The 12,835-nt window shown below is 38.0% G+C and overlaps 3 protein-coding genes across 3 annotated transcripts; 1 reads left to right on the forward strand and 2 right to left on the reverse strand.

Annotated features, from left to right (window-relative positions):
- The first annotated feature begins 479 nt into the window (after positions 1-479).
- On the forward strand, positions 480-6,355 carry LOC140880373 (F-box protein SKIP17-like). The gene is made up of 13 exons (XM_073284743.1): positions 480-991; positions 1,428-1,603; positions 2,200-2,394; positions 2,500-2,610; positions 3,650-3,735; positions 3,810-3,931; positions 4,054-4,118; positions 4,211-4,283; positions 4,383-4,445; positions 5,196-5,260; positions 5,350-5,424; positions 5,517-5,778; positions 5,931-6,355. The coding sequence occupies exons 1-12, from the start codon at positions 635-637 to the stop codon at positions 5,722-5,724; spliced, it is 1,596 nt and encodes a 531-aa protein (XP_073140844.1). The 5' UTR covers positions 480-634; the 3' UTR covers positions 5,725-5,778; positions 5,931-6,355.
- Positions 6,356-6,810: 455 nt separating this feature from the next.
- On the reverse strand, positions 6,811-8,398 carry LOC140884655 (uncharacterized). Its single transcript, XM_073291480.1, has 3 exons — positions 8,074-8,398; positions 7,309-7,450; positions 6,811-7,099 (listed from the first exon to the last, which is right to left on the reverse strand). The coding sequence occupies exons 1-3, from the start codon at positions 8,370-8,372 to the stop codon at positions 7,016-7,018; spliced, it is 525 nt and encodes a 174-aa protein (XP_073147581.1). The 5' UTR covers positions 8,373-8,398; the 3' UTR covers positions 6,811-7,015.
- Positions 8,399-10,174: 1,776 nt separating this feature from the next.
- Positions 10,175-12,544, reverse strand: LOC140882000 (uncharacterized). Its single transcript, XM_073287705.1, has 2 exons — positions 10,769-12,544; positions 10,175-10,539 (listed from the first exon to the last, which is right to left on the reverse strand). Exon 1 carries the CDS (start codon positions 12,465-12,467, stop codon positions 10,773-10,775), a length of 1,695 nt encoding a protein of 564 aa, XP_073143806.1. The 5' UTR covers positions 12,468-12,544; the 3' UTR covers positions 10,175-10,539; positions 10,769-10,772.
- Positions 12,545-12,835: the final 291 nt, after the last annotated feature.

Below are 12,835 nucleotides of genomic sequence, written 5' to 3' on the forward strand. Positions count from 1 at the left end.
ATAAATAAAATTGTAATATTTATGTTACATAAGGACAATTTCGGCAATTTAAAAAATAATGTCTAAGGGGGAGATTCTTTATATATAGTGAGAGATATTACGTCCATGCATACATGTTTCAGTTTTTTCCATTGTGCCAAATATATAGTCAAATTTCTGAATGTAATTATACGGGCTTCTTGGTTTTACTAAAATTACCTTATTAATTAAATTTTAAACTAAGCACAATTATTTTTTTGGATGAAGTAAATAAAAATAAAACATAGAAGCTAAGTGTAAAAAAAAAATTCACTGTGTTTTTTCGATATGTCTATTCATATTGGGACTGAATAAACATACCAGTTTAAAATAAGCGATAGTAATTTGGAAAACATAATTAATTTTTTAGAACTATAAAAAAGAGAATACTACAACTTTTAGGTATTATTATTATTATATAGAGTAGGCTTTAGCAGCGATTCGCCGATACGGTGACGTAATCGGTTAGAGCAGGTCACATGTGGACAAAAATAATTCCCACGTGTCACTCTCTCCTCTCATCTCGCACTTCACGCAGTCCGCCTCTCCTCTTTGCTAACCCCGAAAATATATATATCACTCTAAATAGAAATGCTTCACTGAGCCAACATCTCCGATGGATACCAGTCTTCTCCTCCACTGCCCCACCACCGTCTCCGCCACCAGCAACCCCAAGCTCAAACGCCCGTGCTCCTCTTCCCTCCCGGAAGCCACGCGAATCCCCAGCCCTAATCCGTTGGACTGGCTGTTGGAATCGCTTTTAGAACTCCCCGATTCATCCGCGGTTGCGCTCGACCTCTCCTTCGACCGCATACTTCAATCCAGACCGTACGATTCTGATAAGGATGATGTCATCGAGCACGCCTTCCGTCTTGGCTCGGCTCTCGCTGAAGCCGCTAATCGATCCGCCCGGAGGCGTGCTTCCATGCACAACGCTGTCGTTTGGGCGTTACCGTCTGATCTCACTATCAAGGTTCATTTCAGCACCTACTGATTTGTGCGGATCCAATTCCTGATATTGTTATTTTATTTTTTTCGTTTTTTTATGTGGTGTTTGATATCTGTGAATTAATGCGACGGGTTAGAAATGACCAAGATCGCGTTTAACTGTCGTGAAATTTGATTCGCTGAGCTGAATTTCTAGATCTTTTGATTATTCTAGTTTTTAAATGAATCGGTGGTTATGTGATTTTTACTTGAACAGGACATTTTTTTGGCTTTGTCTAGATTCATTTATGTCATCTAAACAGTGGTTGTTCAAAATTCAAATGCATTTTTATACACGCTACTGTGCTTTGGGATTGAGAAAATATTTATGATGGTTTTGGGCAAAGTTGATGCAGATGTTACTTGATTAGTTAATTTCCACCTTTCGCTAATTTGAGTTCTTAACTTCGTGTACTGGCTAGGTATTTTCTTCCCTTGATACTCAAAGCTTATGTAAAGCTGCCTCTGCATGCTCGTTTTTCCACAAGTGTGCTGCAGACCCATTGTGCTACTCCAACGTTGACTTGACCGCAGCAGCGCCAAAGGTCAATAATATGGTAGTTTCGACCATGATTCAGCGTGCTGGGAAAGAACTGAGGTAGGTTCCATTGGCTGAACTTCTGTTTCTCTGTTTTCAATGCCTTATTTTTCATTATAATCTTGTTGAAGCACTGGTAAGCAGCGATCTTGTCTGTTTTTGTTATTTCTCTGGTAGAATGTTGGGCAATGACCATGGAAATTTATTGTTTAGCCTTGCACGACAAAGTTTTCAATAGAACAATGGCCTTCATCTTCAGTTCTATTTCAAGTTGGGTTCTGTATAATGTTATGGAACATGTCACATGCCAAAAAAATCTGAAATGACTCCACATCCTAGGCTCTGAGCCTTTGAAACTTTCAGCGTTCACGATATCATATAATTATTGCTAATGATTATGTATTGCAGTCATCATATTAGTTCCTTTCTTGGTACCAACCACTACTGGGTTCTTTTTTGACTTTACATATATTCCCTTGTTTATTTTTAGTTTAATTTTAATCTGGGGAAGTAAACTTGTGATTGGATATTGGTTTTTATGGTTCTGGAATCTCTGAAGTTCTGCATCAGCATGAGAAGATATAGGCTGCTTCATAGTTTTGTTATCTATGAGCACATGGCTTTATAGAATATGCCACTTGTCTTCATGTATGCAGGTCTCTCAAGCTTGGAGTTGAGCCATGCCCTGTAGCATTGCTAGGTTCTTATCCAACCCTGGGTATTTCTACGAGGAATTTCTCAGATGCATCACCATCATTGTGGAATGATAAACATTCTAGACAAGGAAAAGAGTCATTTACACTTACTAGGTCGTGCCTAGCTCCCTTGATTGCTGTTGGTGGTGGTCCTGGGTAACATTCATTCATACACTTTTATGTTTTTGTGTATTTTTGGTTTTGAAGTAGTTTAAATATTTGAGTCATCCTGTCTAATTCTTTCCTTTTAACCACCTTAAGGGCTCTTTTGAGAAGGTTACACCTTTTCAATATTGAAAGAATGGACAACACTGCATTTGGTGCTGCATTATCGGCTTGCCCTTCTTTGCTCGATCTGGAAATTGTAGGCCTGTGAGTACCACTTTCTGACTTTCTGTTTGATTAAGTTGTAGTTTTCTAATTTTTCTGCAACAAAACCTTAACTCATTGTAAATCCATGATATAACATACTCAGAGTTCGATGTACCTGAAACATTTTGAACAAATTCAGTAACCGTTGATTTACACACCAAGGGTCCGTAGAATAGTACAAGCTAATTTTTGTTATTTCATATTATTGTTGCTACTTTAGATGGCAAATGAGAAGCAGGTTTCCATATCTGAAACCTCCTATTCTGAAGCTAGTATCATTGATCTATTTTTCTGGGAAATTGTTTAGTTTTAACAGAATTTGTCATGTGCTGTATTCGGGTTAATATGCATCACTGAGTTTCAGTTACGTAGAATTTGTAACTTTTTTTGGTAAGTTTCTCATGTCCATGATTGTTACATTGATTTTGCAATACTCTCTTTAAAGAAGGTAAAATGGACTGCAGTGCGACAGATTGTGAAACCCAATTTTTTTTATTTCCAACTTCGATATTCGCGTCATTAGGAAACTCGAAGTTGAGCATATGTTTGCGAGCCCACTTGCAGGATTCTCATTCAGCTTCCCAGATTGTAAAGCTTGCCTATAATTTGATCGGTTTTCTTGGTTTTCTTGGCAATTTCCTTAATTATGCTGGTTGTAGAGCATTGTACTTTCTGGATGAGGCAGCTTGTTGCCAGAGTTCTTTTTATGTATTTTTGTACTGCATTTTCCATGTCCCTCTCTGTGGTGATTTGAATCGGATGTTTTGGTGGCCTCATTTTCTGCATGAGCAAGGTAATTCACATTATAATGGTTGTGGTGTCTAGCTTCTTTTTAACTGATGTTATAGGGAAAGGTGTATGCTTCTCATTTTCAGTTTTTGTCTTCACCTCATGATGATGTGTGTTGATGTTCTAGTTTTGAATGTATGAAGATATTCTCTGAACTCTCTATATCACAATGACTTCCTCAGTTGTCTTATTAGAGTCTACACGTGTACTCATTTTTACTATTTTATGTGAGACCACATTTTCGTGACAGTCATGTTGAACTGAGCCAGACACTGGAGTCAGTGAGTAGATCTTGCCATCTGTTAGATCGACTATTTTTTGAGTCATCAAAAACAGGTTGATTCTTATTGTATCATGTTCTCATAAGTGCTGAATAGGCATTTTTCTCATACTGTATTGATTCTATTCAGGTAGAGATGACAGTTTAAAATTACCTACATGCCATGATCTAGTGACGCGTTGTCCTTGCATATCAACATTGGCACTAAGGGGATTTAAATTACCGGACATGAAACTTCGTATATTTGTAAAGGTATCATTGCTTGTCATTACTTTCGGGACACGTTTGTCCCCACTACCCATCAGTTTCTTTTTTATGGGATGTTCTGGAAATTTTTTGTCCAATGAACACAGTTGAAAATTGGATTCATGCAGGGATTCCGCCAATTGAAATTTGTTGACTTTTCAACATCGTATTCGATTACGGGCGACTTTCTAAGGTACATAATACATTTACTTCTGTTTCCCCCCGACTTGCAATGTTAATCCCCCTGGGCCAATTATATCTTTATCCTAACATGTCTGCTTTCAGGAATCTTGGTGGCTGTACGGGTGGAAACTTATTGGAGGTTTTGATTTTGCGGGATTGTATGCACTTGAGAGAAGTGAGTTTTTTTTTTCCACTTCTCATAGTAACTGAAGATTGATGCAAACTGCAAAGAATGGAGAGCATTTTTTTAACTTGTCAATAAGTACTCTTTCAGGCTGAAGTTTCGCGGTTTCTGTCGGCAATTCTTGGAGGACGCTTCAAATACCTTAGGCACCTTGTGAGTCCAATGATTCCTTGGCCACCCTCTTTTTTCAGTTATGACTAGGGGTGCACATGAGAGCTGAGTTGAGATCAAGTATCATACTACTCGATCTTAACTCGATTTAAATTTCGTAGTATCGAACTCAATCGAGCATTCAATTTCGAGCTCGACTCGTGAAAGCATCAAGTTACTCGAACTCGTGTTTGAAAAGCTCGAAAATGTTTGTAGCATAATTTTAGGGTTTAAATTTTGTATTTATATGGACAAAAATACTGTTAAATTATGTATCTACTAAAATTTAATACATAGTTACTCGAGTAGCTCGCGAACTACTCCAGTAGAAACAATTAAAACTCGAACTCGTCTTGAGCGAAGAGTTGAGCTATTCAAATTTAGTCAAATCTAGCTTGAGTCGAGTTTAAACCGAGCTGTTCACGAGCCAATCACGAATAGCTTGACTCGCTTGTACTTTAGTCGTGACCATTCTCTTAGGTGCATTTCGGGGAAAGAATTTGATTTGGGAATTGATTAAAGAATGTATTTGAAATTTCACCGATCTTGGGTAAGTTTTAGTCCTTTTCAATTAGTATTATATTTAACTAAATTAAAAAAAGGCCAGATTTCAAATTTACCCAATACAAATTCATCCAAACAATTTAATGTGCAAACCATGATTTCAAATTTCTCAATCCAAATGCACCCTTGGTTTCCCGTCTTTATTCCCTGTAAGCTTTCGGTATGTAATACTTGTTTGGCTGTTAACAGGATGTATCAAATCGAGAGGGACTTGCTTCTGATGATGATTGGTATCATCGATGTTATTCCCCAAGGTCAATTTAATTATATCTTAAATTGTGTGTGGACAATTTTCACATCTTCTATTATAATCTACAACTGTCATTTGTACGAGATTATGCAGTTTTGCGTCATTAGGACTGTTATTGCAAGAAAGGCCTCATTTATGCGTGCTTGCGGATTTTCCTGCAGAAGGAAGGTGCTGAATTTCTCTATTTGTTTTTCACTTTGCATGCCATTTTGAGCGTCGATTTCATTCACTTCTGTCTGATTCCTGTTTCTGGTTTTCAGTTTTGTAGAAGAACCGATGACCAGCAGTGACAATGATATGAATCTACCCTCACTAATAGGCAGTCATACATCTGATGGGTCAACTTGTTCTTTTTCTCCGGAACCTAGTTACTGCTACAATAGCGATGAAAGCAGCGGCAATGAGGACAATGTAGGTCCCATTTTCGCGCTTCATGCAGAAATTGCAGATGATGTGGATTACTTGTAGAGAGATGGAGACTATAAATACATGTCTGACCAAGTCAGCAAAATAATGCTTCAGGTATTAATTTCTACCATAATTACATATAATACGCCATAGTATTCATCACTAACATATTCGGTCAAAACTATGCATTTGAACTCCCACTCTCCCCATTAAATTATTAGTCGTAATGGTCTGTGGTTTGGTACACATTGTTTCCTTCATTTCAGTGAAGGCATACTGTGGCAAACATCAATGCAGTCCCTGGATATAAGGCGATGGTCCTCGGTGGTTCCGAGCGAAGAATTTTGTTTAATTGCTTGACCAATCTTCTCATTGGTCCCGCTAGTACAAACGTCTATCGTTGAATAGGTTACAATAGTACGTGTTTATTAAGTGGTCAATATATAAATCTTCGAAATGGTTTGTGTTCTATTTCTTGACGATGTAAATCCGGTAACTCTGCGAGCGTGCCACTGCTGGGAACCGGCAGCTGAGCGCAAGGTCAGGAAGTTTTTTCGCGCTCGAATGTTTTAATAACACCTGATTTCTTAGGTGCACTGAAACCAGGTGTTTAGCTTCCCTTTATACTGTTATCAGAATCGTGGTGGATGTTGTCAAACTTTGTTGTTATTATCAAATATTTTTTTTGGTGTGTGGATTCCTTTATTTTGTTTTACCCACAAATGCGTTAAGAATATCAAGATTTGGCGGAACTTGGAACAGTATCCATCGGAGACATTTCCTGGGGAAAACAAATTTAATTTAAATGGTGTTTTATACGTACTGTGTGATCAAACAACTAATCTAGCATCCCTAATAGTGTGTATGTATGTATATATATGTGTAGTTACGTCATTGCAACGAAAAAACAATTAAAATTCGGAGAGGACGTACGATATGTTGCATCTGGAGTTACATTTAAATAAAATTGATATTAGTGTAACATAAAATCATGTCAGTTTTGAGATCTCTTTATCACCTTTTTATTTTTACTCTATTTCAAGCAATAATACATTGGGGAAGGTGGTCAAATTCAACGCAATTAGTGCTTTCAAATATGATGATACTTAATCAAACAAAATCTAAAAAGTAAGGAGACAGGACAAATAACAGCCAAAACAATAACCTTAATCCTCAAGATCACATGACTCGTTTCCAAGTAAATTGTGCTCCCCGTGCATGAGATTTCCTCCTACGACCTATTGCTATGTTCCTACAAACAAAAGACTTTGTGCCTCGTTTTCAACCCACCTTACATTTCTTCACCAAAATGCTTGTACATAAATGATGATCTTAATCTTGACCCTTGAGATCATTGCTCTGTTTTCATACCATAGGTGTCTTCAACACCACTGGTGACATTTTTTCTTCTCTCAGCGATCATGTTCGAATATGCCTGTGAAGTCAACGAACCAGTTTTGATTGCAAGGAACAAAATGAAGTAATCTGTGTTAGAACGAAAACGCACTACAGAAATCCCAATCCCAAAAACAGATTAAACAGTTGGGGTAAATTAAGTCCAAACCGAGTTTGTCCACCGGATTCGATGCTAGGAAAAACTAAAGAAGCTTGATAAGAGCATGGTAGACGAAATGGGCATCATACCTTTGGATACGAATAGAGAAAGATGTACCACCACGCACAAATTAAAGCCCCTACGAGACCGGAAACTATCAAAGAGTGCAAAACCAGCCAGCTACATGTGATTATTCCTATTCCAGTTAGAGTGATTGTCCATGGTTGGCACCTGAGATAGATAATTGAGAGCATGATTCATCTGCAATTAATTACAAGCGTTCAACCACTACGTTCTTGATATTTTGGAGAATTAAAATATGTGTTACATTATGTTGTACTAAGATAGTTATAGTGCCAAAAAAAAACGCAATTTTCAGCAGAAAAGAATAGATCACAGCTAACAATCTGAAACTATAATTTACTCGAGGTAGAAAGGCAATCCAAATCGCCAAGATTCGAGTTTTATATACCATTTTCAAAATGGGATTTTTCCATTGAGTTAAGAACAAAAAGAATCAAGAAACCCAAACTGATGTGTATGATAGAATACGAGAAGATAGTTATAGTGGCCATAAAATAACACAATTTTCAGCAGAAAAGAATAAATTCACTACCAACAATCTGAAACTATCATTCACTCGAGGTAGAAAGGCGATCCCGAAATCGCCAAGATTCGAGTTTTATTTCACATTGTTGAGATGGGATTTTTCCATTGTGTTAAGAACAAAAGGAATCGATAAAACCAATCCAATGTGTATGATAGAATACGAGAAGCTCAAGTGGAGGAGTCAGGAGAGCCTGGATTCAACAAAACCATATGAAAAATACTGAGAGCATTTGAGTGGAGTTTACCATGAAGGTTTAGTGTCCCAAACAGAGTCATACTCGAGGGAGAGGTAATTGAGATAGCCATCCATGTCTTGGACGACGCCGTTTTCATCGAAGAAAGGTGAATCTTGAACTGGGTCGGCTCCATTCCTGAAATCACTCCTTCTGAGAGATTTCTGGTCTCTAGTTTTGGGTGATTGCTTGGCAAATGAAAATGAAGGCCGAATTGTCGAAGAATTTTTGTTGTGATTGATTGGTGGAGAAGAAGACGAAATATTGAGGAGAGAAATGGGGAAATGAGAGCTGGTATTGAGAGCTATCATCTCCAACTCTTTGTTCCTCTCAAACGTGTGTGGTTCTACGCGCACTAACATAATAAATAAGTTAATAACGAATAGGTCCTGTGATTCAATATTACATATTATCTTAAAAAAAGGGTCGATCCTAAAGGCTATCTCATTTCATATGAGTTAAAGGTTTATTAAACTCATTGTATCATGCAGGGTTAAATCGAGGGATGTGCACGAGCGGTAGAAACCTGAGGGAGGGTGGCCAACCTAGGGGTGGGAAAAAATACCGAAATACCGAAATAGCGAAAAACAATACCGAAAAAATTACCGAAATTATGTATACCGAAAATACCGTACCAACCCATCCCTAAGCCAACCCCCAAAGCATACCACACAATCTTTAAATGGATCGGTTTTAAGTTTTACCTATGTATGAAGTGAAAAGTTACACTTTTGCCATAAAAAAAAATAATAATTCCTCATAATCGAATTGAAGATCTATATCACAAAATTAACTTATAAAAATGATGACACAAAAGATTTATTTAAAAATTGAAAAGTGACTCCTAAGTTTTTGTGTTAAATAAATTTTACAATAGATCAAATGTAATGTGGATGCTGCGTTGTTTGTAGAAGAACATAAGTTTGGAATTGGATGTATATTGAGGGATGAGGAAGGAAGGGTTATCAGCCGTAGAACTTGTACTTTGCAGGGTGTGGTTGATGGAAGGAGAGGTAATGGAACTATTTGAGGCTCTCTCTTGGGTTAGAAGTCTTGAATTGAAGAAGGTATATTTTGAACTTGATGCAAAGGTAGTCGTTAATACAATTAATTCAGAATATGTTGGCATTTTCGAATATAGCTCTATTGTGCACAAATGCAGAGATATAATTAAAAGTGAGCATGAGTTCTTAATAGGTTTTACTCGGCGACAAGCAAACAAATGTGCTCATGCACAGATGCACTTGCAAAAGCCTTTCGCTTTTATACTAGTCCCATGAACTGGAGCGAGACTCCGAGTTTTATTTTCTCTTATTTGAATCATATTTGTAATAACTCTGATCATCTTTACTAATGTGAGTTCTGTTTGGGTTCAAAAAAAAAAAACAGATCAGAGATTAAAGTTTTTTAGTTTTTTTACAATTTAAATGTCCTTGTAAAGAACAATAAAAAATAAATTACACATCAACTATTTTTGGAATAAACATCAATAATTACTTAAGTTTTAATTTTAATAAACAAATAAGACTTTATTTGTACCTGATTACTTCCTAATCATTAGAAAAAATATAAATATGTAATGATATTATGCCTACTAAACATAATGACAACGTCCAGCTTTTGCGGGGTATAAATATCACGCTACAGATAACTTAATAGTATCTATTTGTGATATTAGTGTATAGTATAATGGTATTTTGTTATATAGATTTTCTTTAGAAAGTATTACTGTAAATCTGTAAATCACGAGAATATTTTAAATGAAATAAACGTTTTGTTCACGAGTCTTGAATATGATATGATAATTTGACCCTTCCAACTAACATTTTTCTGAGAATGTTGGAGATTCTATTGTAGGCGTAGGAAACACCCCAATTCTCGCAACAATATTCAAATTCAATGCATTAGCCTTCCTAGTCTATTTGGTGTATAGCCCACACTGGACCAGATCTCTTTGCAGATCAAATCAATTGATTCGCTTGATCTGCAAAGAGATCTGGTCCATTTGATTGCCCTTCGGGTGCCTATGGACTGATCCCCATTTAGCAAGCCCTTGAAGTCTGCAGCCTGCGGGTTCTAACTTGGTGCCAAAATAACCAATTTAGTCTCTCTTTTTTTGAAAACAAAACAAACCATGCATAAAATTGAATTAAGGAGGCATAACATTCTTCCTATAACCCATTAATAGAGCTACCGAAAGTTTGTTCTTAGATAAGTATTCAATAAATACTTCACGGTTCAAAATCCAGTTACATTAAGTGCATATAGCATTCGATATCACCTACAAAACCTGTAGAAGTACTGGAAGCAACAGGTCCACATTCCAGGCTCATTCATCAATTTGCCCCAAGATCCAGATTTCAGAGGCCGAAGGACGAAGCAGATGTCTAGGGTGAGAAGTGCCTTCCCTAAAGCCAGTTCAATCTACTAGCAAATAATGACTATACGCAGATGCAAGAAACTCACATACTATATCACCTGTCAGATGCAAATCACAACATTTGAGCATCATACTGATTCAAAAAAGTGCCTATAACCATGCCAACTTGTAGCCGTCTAAATCATGAAAGAGCTTGAGACATGTTTCTGAATAAATATATTCGATATCATTTTCCAACCCAATGATCAATCATTTTTGGTCAACAAAATAGAGAAGTAATCGCGATGAGTATTTACTATAATAGAAAATGAAGTAAGGATTACACACCATATCAATCATCCGCAACCTCACCAATCCTTCCACTGAATGGGTCGTGAGAAGGACCTGAATCCTGCCCAATATGACGCTGAACCAACCTCTGCAAATCAGCCATTACCTTCTGTTCGCGCTTGGCCTTCTCCTCATAGTTAAACATCGCCAGTGCCCGTTTATCCTCAGCACTGTAAACCTGGTTTTCTTTCCTGATACGAATGGCATTCATCCTCTGATGTCTGCTACCACTCATCACATAGCCAAGACTCTCGAACTTAGAAATCTCTTCAGCTGAAAGACCCACCTCACCTCTACGAGGGATACGTTTCCCTTGCTGAACATATTGGGCTATGGCATCACCTTCACCAGGCCTGAGCGCACCACCATAGCTTATATGCCCTTCTGCTCTTGGCAAAGGCATCGGACCCACATCTGCATCGTCTTCATCGTCATCATCATCATTCAACGCAGGCTTCTTCCGTAACTCAATCATTTCCTTGAATTTAATCACCTCGCTATTTACATCGTCATCCACATTAACTTCATTCAGCATTTTTTCAGCACCATTTGCATCCTTTTCCGAATCAGAATCTCTCTCTCGTGAGAGTGTGTTAGGGCTCTCTGATTTTCTATTCCTCTTGCTTCTTTCAGACCTTTTCGATAAATCATGCCTCCTTTTCTTCGACTTAGTACCATCATTAACATCAGAACTATGAGTTTCACTTTCGTCTCCACTAACAAGATCACTCGCTAAGCTCTTCTTACTGCTGCTCTTTCTCTTAGAACTTGTTTTTCTCTTGCTACTCGTCTTTCGATGTCTTCTCCTTCGTCGTCTACTTTCTTCTTCGGATTCATCATCACTGGAAACCTCTGAATCACTGTCACTTTCAGGAACAGATTTTGATCTCCTGCTCTTATGTGTAGACCTGGATTTTCTAACCGTCCTCCTATTCCTTGACCTAGAGTCATCTGTTTCCGATTCAGAATCAGCAGACTCCGACTCAGAATCATTGTCACTCTCGGAAACATATCTAGTCCTCCTACTCTTGCGCCTTGAATCAGATTTTCTAACCTTTCTCTTCCTTTTCGACCTAGAAACATCCGACTCAGATTTAGAATCGGTAGACTTGGACACGGATTCGAACTCTGACAATTTTTTTATGCTCGACTTTACTTTACCACCTTCTTTATCAAGAGGGACGTCTTCTACCCCGTCATCATCTTCTAGTTTTCCATCCAACGTTGTATTCGAATCCCTAGGGGGGCTAGGAGTGCAATTCCATACACAATATTTCAAATTCTTCCTCAGTTTCTGGCGCTTGAGCCGACGGTATTCTTCATAACCTAGCCCTTTCAACTCTTCATCGGATTCAGGATCCGCATCATGTCCGTTTCTAAAATCGCGATCGAGATAGTGTTTCGTTCGATTATCATAATTGATTTCATTTCTTTCGCCAGATTTAAGAGTCCCGTCGATCGCAGGGTATGAGTAGTCAGGAGAAGAACGATTGTACCTGTTATAACCGTTGTCGTAGGGGCTCGGACTTCTGAAACTACGGCCACGACCACGTATGTGATTAGGGCTCCGGCTTCTGCTCGGGCTCCGGCTGTAACTTCGGTTGCGCCGGTCGTTTTGACGTGATTCGGGAGAGTAGCGAAGATTTCGGCGGCGGCGGTCTTCCGGAAATTCGACGGCGGAAGAGATTCTAGGCATGGTGAGATTTGAGGAGATCCGAAACGATGAGAAACGGATGGGGGGAATCTAGGGTCGGGTCACTTGTACTCCCTTACGTTTTTTACGAATCCCAAAAACAAAAGCGCGCTTTTAATTTATATTGAAAGGGCTATTTGCTTCCTATCTAATAAATTCCAAGTCCGAAAGGAAAAATAGTAACGCTGATATTAATACAAGGAAGTATGGGCCAGTTGATGGGTGAAGCCCATTGAATTACAAATGGCCCACTTGACCATTCCGAACTCCCTCTAATAATGTTCTATTACTTTGTATAATTTAATATCTACCCTAAGTTATAATGTTCTACTACTTTATAAATTGAAAATATCATTACTCAAAATTATTTA

This window comes from Henckelia pumila, chromosome 2, assembly GCF_033568475.1.
Source record: "Henckelia pumila isolate YLH828 chromosome 2, ASM3356847v2, whole genome shotgun sequence".
NCBI classification, from domain to species: Eukaryota; Viridiplantae; Streptophyta; class Magnoliopsida; order Lamiales; family Gesneriaceae; genus Henckelia; species Henckelia pumila.